Here is an 8588-nt window from a genome sequence, read left to right as displayed (position 1 = left end):
AAAGCAACAAGAACAGAAGGGTTTTGACATTAAATGCGACCAGCAATAAGAACAAAGCAATGCGACCAGCAACAAGAACAAAGCAATGCGACCAGCAACAAGAACAAAGCAATGCGACCAGCAACAAGAACAAAGCAACGCGACCAGCAACAAGAACAGTAAGCAACAATGAGATATTTCAATGCTTATTGAAATTAAAAAGAGAAATACTACCTTAATTCGTGAGTTTTGAAGAGGAACAAGCAAATGCCTTTGGTTTCAAACGCTTTTGAAGAATGCACACACACGCAGATGAACAAGCAAATGCACGAATGAAACAGCAAGCAAACGTTTGTGAAGATTATGTGTTCGAAGATTATGAAGAACAAGTTTGAAGAAACACTTAATCACTCAGTTTTTTCGAGTGTTTTTCAATAATGGTGGGTTTGAAATGATTTTATGTTTTTTAGAAGAAGATGAAGATGAAGAATGAAATGTTGAATGGCGAAAATGGTGCGTTTATTGCTTGAGTCGAGGATTTTCAATGGGTTTGTGAGAAGAGAATGGCGAAATGAAAAGATCAGAATGGCGGGCTTTATTTGAGAAGTTGAAGAAGCGTGCAGTGTACAATGCGGTTTATTGCTGCGGTCAGAAGCCAACCGCAGCAAATAAGGCTTTCTTTTTTAATTTTTGCTGAATTTGAACGGTTGCATTACGTTATTTGCTGCGGGCCCTAGCCAACCGCAGCAATTAAGGGTTTTTTTTTTTAATTTGATGAAATTTAACGGCTATTTAAGGTTATTTGCTGCGGGCCCTTGCCAACCGCAGCAATAAATGCTTTTTTTTTTTTTTAATTTTGCTATTGTTAACGGTAGAATGGGGTATTTGCTGCGGTCAATAAACAAAAACCGCAGCAATTAGTATTTTTTTTTTTTTCAAATCTTTTTCCCATTTATTGCTGCGAATATACTAAAACCGCAGCAAATGTTGAGCAGCAAATACGTTTTTTTCCACTAGTGATTAATGTTCATCAATGGTGTAAAACAATGATGTTGAAGATGACAATTATGGCTAATTTTTATAATTCGGGGTTAAAGTAATATATTTGGGTTATAACAAAATATATTTGGAGTTATAACTCAATATATTTGGAATTAAAATTTTATATAACATAATATATTTGCATTATTATTATAATATCAATTTTGTAGAATTATATCACAAATATATATTGTTATAGACCCAAATCTATTACGTTATAACCGCAATTATATATTTTGTTATAACCCCAATTATATTATTGGTTATAACCTCAAATATATTATGTTATAATTACAATTGCTTTTATTAATTTCCCCCAAACAGTAGACATTGTTGTCTTCTTCAACATCACTATTTACAACATTGATGAAGCTTAATTAAAAAAAAATCAGAAAATTGTAAATCCAACTAATATATAACGCAATCAACCCAAAAAAATGAAAATGAAAGCTTTAAAAACGAAAATAATAAAGTATAAATACATAACTTTGATGGTTTTGCAAATATTCAAGAAGATAAATAGAGAATAAACAAAAATGGAGTTTGAGAGAGGAAGATGGAGATTGAAAACCACAAATGGAGTTTAAGAGAGGAAGATGAGTAATTTTGTCAGGAAAGAGAAAAAGAAAAATTGAAAATGGAAGTTAAAAAGCATTATTTAAAAAGTTTAGTTATTTTTTTTTTAATTTAAAAATTAAGTTGGCATAAACTTAAGATGTATTTTGTAAAGATGATCTCAAATAAAAATTTGTGATTTACTATAGCTCTTATAGCCCATTACATGAGTCTTGTAGCACAGCTATCCTATTGAGAAAATTTGAAAAAAAAAAGGCTTTTGTTAAAAAAAATTTCATACTAAGGTTCGATAAAAAGTATTTTCCGAAAATCCAATCTTGTTTTGAATATCAAAACAACTTTAAAATCTTCATTTAAGTGAGTAATTACAATGAATATTTAACAGAACTTTTTAATACATATCTATACTTCTTTTGCCCCTATCTATGTGCCTCATTTTTTTCAATGTTATTTGTCTGTCACTTTAAATTTGTATTTTATTTTTAATTAATGAATTGAAATTTAGTCAAGTGATACCTTATTTTATTGGTTTCAATGCAAAATTATTAATATTATCTTTATAAAATTTTTAATTAAAAATATTAATAGTTAAATAAATACATTGTATATGTGTCAAAGTAAATAAAACACATGAAAACGAATAGCGGAGGTATCAAATTTCATGATTGATCATATTGTTTGTATCAAAATTTGTCAAACGCTAGTCCGCTACTTACTCATCCCACATCGGTGATTAATTATGTCTTGTTGCTTATTTATATATCGAATAAACACAACGCAGGTTGAGCGGTGATGATTAATGCGCCATGGTGGTAGGAGGGTCCTCCACGTTTATTTGATTTAAGGAAGAGAAGAGTATTGGCGTAACTGAGCTCTAACAAGTTATTTTGTTACAAGCTATTTTGCTTTCACAAATTGTTGAAAGATATTCCTTTGGACCACCAGAAGCAAATTCAATGTAATTGGTAGAAATAATATAAGGAAAACTTAATGAATTTTTTTTATAAAAAAATCTTAATTTTCCTTTATCAACCTCATAAAATTTATGCAGTTTTTGCTTTTTTTTTTTCTTCAATTGTTAGTAGGTGTTATGAGATAGTAGTTTATGGTATATAAACTATGTGTTTATAATTTTTACAACAAGTGTTTATAGAGCGGAAAGTTGTGTTTGTGATATGTGAAAGGGGTTTCAAGCATTTGGGTTGTATACAATAAGAAACATTCAAAAGAAAGTTGATGATTCACCCAATGTGCTTATATGCTAAAATCAATTAGTTATTTGGTAGTTAATGAAGTACGCGCTTTATATAATTAGGGCAGAAAAGAAATGCTTATCCATACTTAGCCTTGTCTTGATCATCAAAACAACAACTTTAAATCAATTGTTATTTGCTAGTTAATCAAGTTTGGAGAAAAAAAAAAGTATTTTCCAAAAATTTAGTCTTATCTTGATCATCAAAACAACAACTTTAAAATCTCTCTCAAAGACAAAAGTTTTCATTTAAGTGAATAATTACAATGAACATTTAATAGAACTTCTTGATGCTTATCTATACTTCTTTCGTCCTTGTCTATGAGTCCTTTTTTGATATTATTTATCAGTTACTTTTAATTTGTATTTTCCTCTTAATCAATGAGTTAAACTTAACAAGAGATATCTTGTTTGATTTATCTTAATATCAAAATTATTAATATTACTTTTTCATAATTTTTAATTATATTAATTAAAAATATTAAAATTTAAATAAGTACATCGACAAATGTATCAAACTAAATAAAACACATGAAAAGGACTGTGAAAGTATATTAAATTTCATGATTGATCATATTATTATTTGTGGTCAGTCTGCTACTTATTCGTCCCACATCGATGAATAGATATATCACTTTAATGTTTATATATTGAAACAAACCTAAACCAAACTGAGCCGTGATGACTAATGCGCCACTGTGGATGGAGGGTCCTCCACATTTAACAGATTGAAAGATGAATATTGGCGGTTACTGAGCTCTATCTAAATTATTTTGTAATTTTTGTTCCCTTTCTTTAATTGTTAGTAAGCGTTTAACGGACTCATGGTATATTTCGTCCGTTCCATAAGGAATATTTATTGGAATTTAGAAAATTTAAATTTTTTACATATTTAATATATTATTTTATTAAATAATAAATTTAATGGAGAAAAATAAAAATCATAAAATATTAAAAAAAGTTAGTGAAAAAAATAGGAGGACCACAACTAATAAAAAAAAGGTTATTTTTGTTCAAAATTTGTGATATAGATAAATAAATTTTTTATGAAAACTATTTTAAGGAACGGAGAGATTATGATATAGTCGTTTATGAAATATGAAATAGGTGTATGTGTTTATGATATTTACAACAGGTGTTTATAGCATGAGAAGTAGTGTTTGTGATAAGTAAAGTTGGTATTTATGATATGTGAATTATGAGTTTTTGACTGGTAAAGTAGGTTATATATATATATATGAGTAAGGGTTTAGGAATAGAAAGCTTAGTAGGGGTTTTTAGTATGTGAAATAAGGTTTACAAAATACGATATATATGCTTATGATATTTAAAATAGTTGTTTATGTGTGAAGTAAGAGTTTTTGATGCATAAAGTACCAACTTAAAGATTTAAGTTTTAATTTAATTAACACTATTTAAACAACCAAACAAATCACTATACAATAAAGCACTGAAAGCCCAACACAAAATCTAAGCTAAAAAACTTTGTTGAAGATTCCATTAAAACCAGCTACAAGTAAAACAAATAAAGATAAGTACACAAATTTTTACAACTCAAAAGTACATTTTGGCCTAACTAAACTGTCAAAATCTGTTCACTAAGAACATAAATGAATCTTTTTTCTTCTTCTAATGAACATATAACCTCCCAAAAATCTAGACTTTATGTTCATGAAGAACAATCTCCATTACTCAATCTTTTTCTCCTCTTCCAAATCATGAAGTACCCAAGTCCTCCAAGTACCAAAAACAGAACAATTCCATCAGCAACAACAACCAAAACCAAAACCCATTTTTTCAATCCACTCTTTTTATGTTTCCCAATATTTTTCTTAGGAACTTTAACCAAATAACTCAACCCACTTCCTCTATTCACTTGTTTAACCCCTCTAACTATATCAAAAAACATACATTCCCTTGTACGCGATGAGTACAATGCAGCTGCACATCTACACTCGTTTAAGCAAGAATTCGCGCATTTTGTTTTACTAACATCACTAATCGAAGTAGCGTTTTTAAGTAAACTATCAGCATCGTCCAATTCAAGCATAATCTCAGTGTCATCGTGTGCACAAAGATCGTTTCTTACACCAATTCCTTGATCACAATCACCATTACTCGAAGTAGTACTACTATCTCTGTTATTGTCCCTTGCTAATAGTCGTATACACGAACAAGTCCTAGAAAATGTGCAAATCCCATAAGACGAACAAGCTAAGGGAAGATCACATGTCGAATTTAGGACTTGAAATGAGGCCTCGAATTTGTCCTTGTAAGGAGAATAGTAGTAAAGACCGAGATTTCCTGTGCTGTTATCCAAGGCTAGGAAACGTATAGGCTCATGGTAAGGCGAGAGTATTTGTGAGAAGTTACGAAACTTGTCATCAAATAATTCTAGACCTTTCGAAGATAATTCAATGAAGGTTATGTTTCGGTTATCGAAAGAGTGGAATTCCCAATAGGAATACTTGTTGGTTGCTGAATTCAAGTATAGAGCAACTTTGTCATGCTGAATTTCAAAGGAAAAGAACAAGGTAGTGTTGTTGTTACTAGGAAATGAAGTCAAATGAGTTGCTACACTTAGTCTTTGGCCCATGAGTAAGATGTTTGTTGGGAAGTTAAATGTTTGCCATTTGATGTTTTGTTTTTCATCAACCAAGACTAGGTTTCCAGTGTCTAGCAACTGCAGTTTCTGCATCAATGTAGAACAAGCACAGTTTTCAGCATGATTTTTAGGATCATAAAAAAAAATATAATGATATAGCTTTAAACTAAGTTGGTTACTTGACATAATATCAAAAGCTAATAGGTTGAAATTTCATTCACCTTTAATTTTAAGTGGAATATTTAACGCAGGATATGAAGGAGGTTTATGTTGCATCTAGACTTCTAGCCCAAAGAGCTCTGTAAAAATCAATTTACTAAAATCCTTTAAAATTCAAAATCAATATACTACAAATTTTTGGCCTTATACAGAATAGACACAAGTACAGGTTGTTATCAAGTTCCGTAAAAATCAGTGTACTTGAACAATTTCTTGTTCTGAAGTTTCAGCAACTATACTACTTGTCTATTTTGTCGTAGAAAGTCTAAAACTTATAGTAATTATAGCCACCTCATAATATGTTATGGAGTATATAATATATGCCCCTCATACGATAGCCCTCTGTGTTACAATTAGATGTGTGGATACAACACAGCTCTATCTCATATCTAGCGCTTAACATTCCACTTTATTTGAGGGGTGAATTAATGAGGGGTGGATAAGATTCGAATCTACAATTTCGACATTTGATACCATGTCAAGAAAGCAATCCAACTAAAAGCTTAATCATATAGTAGTATAACCATAATATTACATATATGTTGAAAATACTTCACATGTGAGGAAGATCCCACATTACAATCCCACATTACTAAAATAGTGTGTTGTGGACCTGCATATAATATTTGATGAGTAATTTTTCTAATACAATATGATTTTGGGAAATAGTGAGCCTCATTAAATGTACGTGCAAGTCTCATCACCCGTGGATATAGGCCTAAGCTCATAGGTGCCCCAAGAATATGTCAATACGAGTGGAACCTACTGGGTGATTATGTGATTAATTATCTCAACCTCACAACATAAACAAAGAGAATTAAACAATAATAAAGAGTTACCTCCACACCTTGTCCAGAAGTTCCAGTGCGCCAACCAATCTCATCATTGACCCCAATCAATCTAAGATCCCCAAATTTTGTCAATTCAAGAACACAAGTATCAGATGTAAAGAACTTAGTAGCATGTCCTGAACTCCAAACCATAACATTTCCAAGAAAAACTTGAAGAGAACAACCATATTTCCCATCAATAGCATCAATACTCATTGCAGTCCTGAAATTCAATGGCATTTCTTCAGTTTCCATCAAATAAGCTTTGCCACTGAATCCCTCACTATAATCAGTTGGTATAGCTAAAGTAAACCTATAACCAATTCCAAAATCTGACTTGCTACAATACCCTACTATTATTAGTAACATAAGAATTACTAAGACTATGAAATATAACATGTATAGCAACTTCATTTGTGTAGTTGTTATTACATTGACTGCTTTGTGTCCTGTATTGTATGTGTTGTATATGAGCACTAATGAACAGTAAGAGAGACTTAAGTTATAATCAATCATCATGTTTTATGTCTACTGAAAAAGGGGTTACTTTTTCATATGGTGGGACTCGGGAGGCATTATCTCTTAGAGAATGGGTAGTGGTGTTATTTGATTCATCTTGGTGGATGCAATGTTGGTTGATCACAAAAGCCAGCTAATTTAAAGGAGTTTTTTATAGGGGTATATTTTAGAGATCAATTTTTTAGAGATTATGTGGGACTCTTTGGCTCCATACTTCTTTATGAGTATGGGTTGTCGCTTTTGTTTATTCTCCAGACTCTAATTATAATTATCTATAAGCGGGATACATTGGATATGATAATAATAATGAAAGAGTATATATTTTAGAGATCAATTTTTGCTTTTGGTGTTTGACATTTGGTTGTTGGTTGTTGTTTTGGGTTGTTGGTCAATCCATCTAATAAGCTAGTAGCAATGCTAGCAATTTAGTATGAAAAAGTCAAAAGTCATTAAAAAAGCAACGCATAATATCTTTTTCATTTTAATTTAAAAGTCATTTTTTCGATTAGTACTCACGTCTCCTTTAAAATTCTCCCTAAAGCAAATGATGCAATGTAAAACAACATAGGAGTATATGTTTTGGAGATGGATAGCAAGATGGGACCCAATAAGTAGTAGTAAAATTATGGGATGCTATCAAGTGGACTACGTAGATAAATTACTGGGCTCCGACTATGGTGTCGGGTCCTCACAGTGTGCTGGATCATCACAGTATTAATCACCTTTTCTATCCAAGCGTCATGCGACGGCCTCTTACTATCGTAGGAGGCGTCGTAAACCCTCACAGTTAGACATGGTACAGGAGTAGGATTATCATTAGTATACTGTTTGTATATATTGAACATTAGTGACATTTTGTATATATTGAACATTTGTACATATTCAATATTTGTAACATTTGGACTTTTATGTATAATTTGTAATATATATGTAGATGTATATATTTTTATCGTATTATCACACGTTTATTATGAATGAAATGATGTTAAGTACTCAGAGTTTTCGGCGTTGAATCGTTCCACCAAGAATGCAGTATGAATTTAATCAAAAACAAACAGACAATCATATTCAAATAGAGAAGATGCTCTCGAAAATTCAACACAATTTCATTCATGTTCAACGAATCCATATCAAATTACATAGTTCATTCGTTAAGTTAAACTGCCGCCGTTAATTAATATTGCTTCTTCAACTTTCTCATAATTCTTTCAGTCTCTTCTTTCCTATGTTCCATATTATCTATTTGTCTCTTGAGATTCAATACCTCATCTTTAAGCTCGTGTTTTTCTTTTTCAAGCGATTTGGTACTCTTCGGAGCAACCCACCTAAAGTACGTGCATCCCAATCCTTCATCCAACTAGAAAGGACAAGCAACAAAATCACGGCTAGGATCGACGTCGCTTTAATCTGTATTAATCTCAACTTCATAACTACAATCACAAAGCTTTTCAATAGAATGCTCCTGTGACATCTACGGAACACATATGATATAGTAACATGAGTAAACATTCAAAAATAATATTAACGTTTATAAATTGAGAATAATACTAATAATAACATAATACTT

At 31.1% G+C, this 8588-nt stretch overlaps 1 protein-coding gene and 2 non-coding genes across 3 annotated transcripts; 2 read left to right on the top strand and 1 right to left on the bottom strand.

Annotated features, from left to right (window-relative positions):
- Nucleotides 1–2380: 2380 nt before the first annotated feature.
- Nucleotides 2381–2471, top strand: LOC130814391 (small nucleolar RNA snoR114). The gene has a single exon (XR_009042412.1). It is a non-coding gene; the product is annotated as a small nucleolar RNA snoR114 (small nucleolar RNA).
- Nucleotides 2472–3521: 1050 nt separating this feature from the next.
- LOC130814392 (small nucleolar RNA snoR114) lies at nt 3522–3608 on the top strand. Its single transcript, XR_009042413.1, has one exon. It is a non-coding gene; the product is annotated as a small nucleolar RNA snoR114 (small nucleolar RNA).
- A 711-nt stretch (nt 3609–4319) lies between these two features.
- LOC130814181 (G-type lectin S-receptor-like serine/threonine-protein kinase SD2-5) lies at nt 4320–7118 on the bottom strand. The gene is made up of 2 exons (XM_057680247.1): nt 6512–7118; nt 4320–5540 (listed from the first exon to the last, which is right to left on the bottom strand). Exons 1-2 carry the CDS (start codon nt 7019–7021, stop codon nt 4518–4520), a joined length of 1533 nt encoding a protein of 510 aa, XP_057536230.1. The 5' UTR covers nt 7022–7118; the 3' UTR covers nt 4320–4517.
- Between the last annotated feature and the right edge of the window lie 1470 nt (nt 7119–8588).

The sequence above is a fragment of the Amaranthus tricolor genome, chromosome 5, assembly GCF_026212465.1.
Source record: "Amaranthus tricolor cultivar Red isolate AtriRed21 chromosome 5, ASM2621246v1, whole genome shotgun sequence".
Taxonomy (NCBI): domain Eukaryota; kingdom Viridiplantae; phylum Streptophyta; class Magnoliopsida; order Caryophyllales; family Amaranthaceae; genus Amaranthus; species Amaranthus tricolor.
This window is presented reverse-complemented; position numbering and strand designations above follow the sequence as displayed.

Bases quoted from the DNA above. Each gene is read 5' to 3' on its own strand.
- LOC130814181 (XM_057680247.1), bottom strand. From the start codon at position 7,021: ATGATGATTGATTATAACTTAAGTCTCTCTTACTGTTCATTAGTGCTC. The intron at 5,541-6,511 runs GTAACTCTTTAT...ACATTGATGCAG, and splicing joins CTTCTGGACAAGGTGTGGAG to AAACTGCAGTTGCTAGACAC.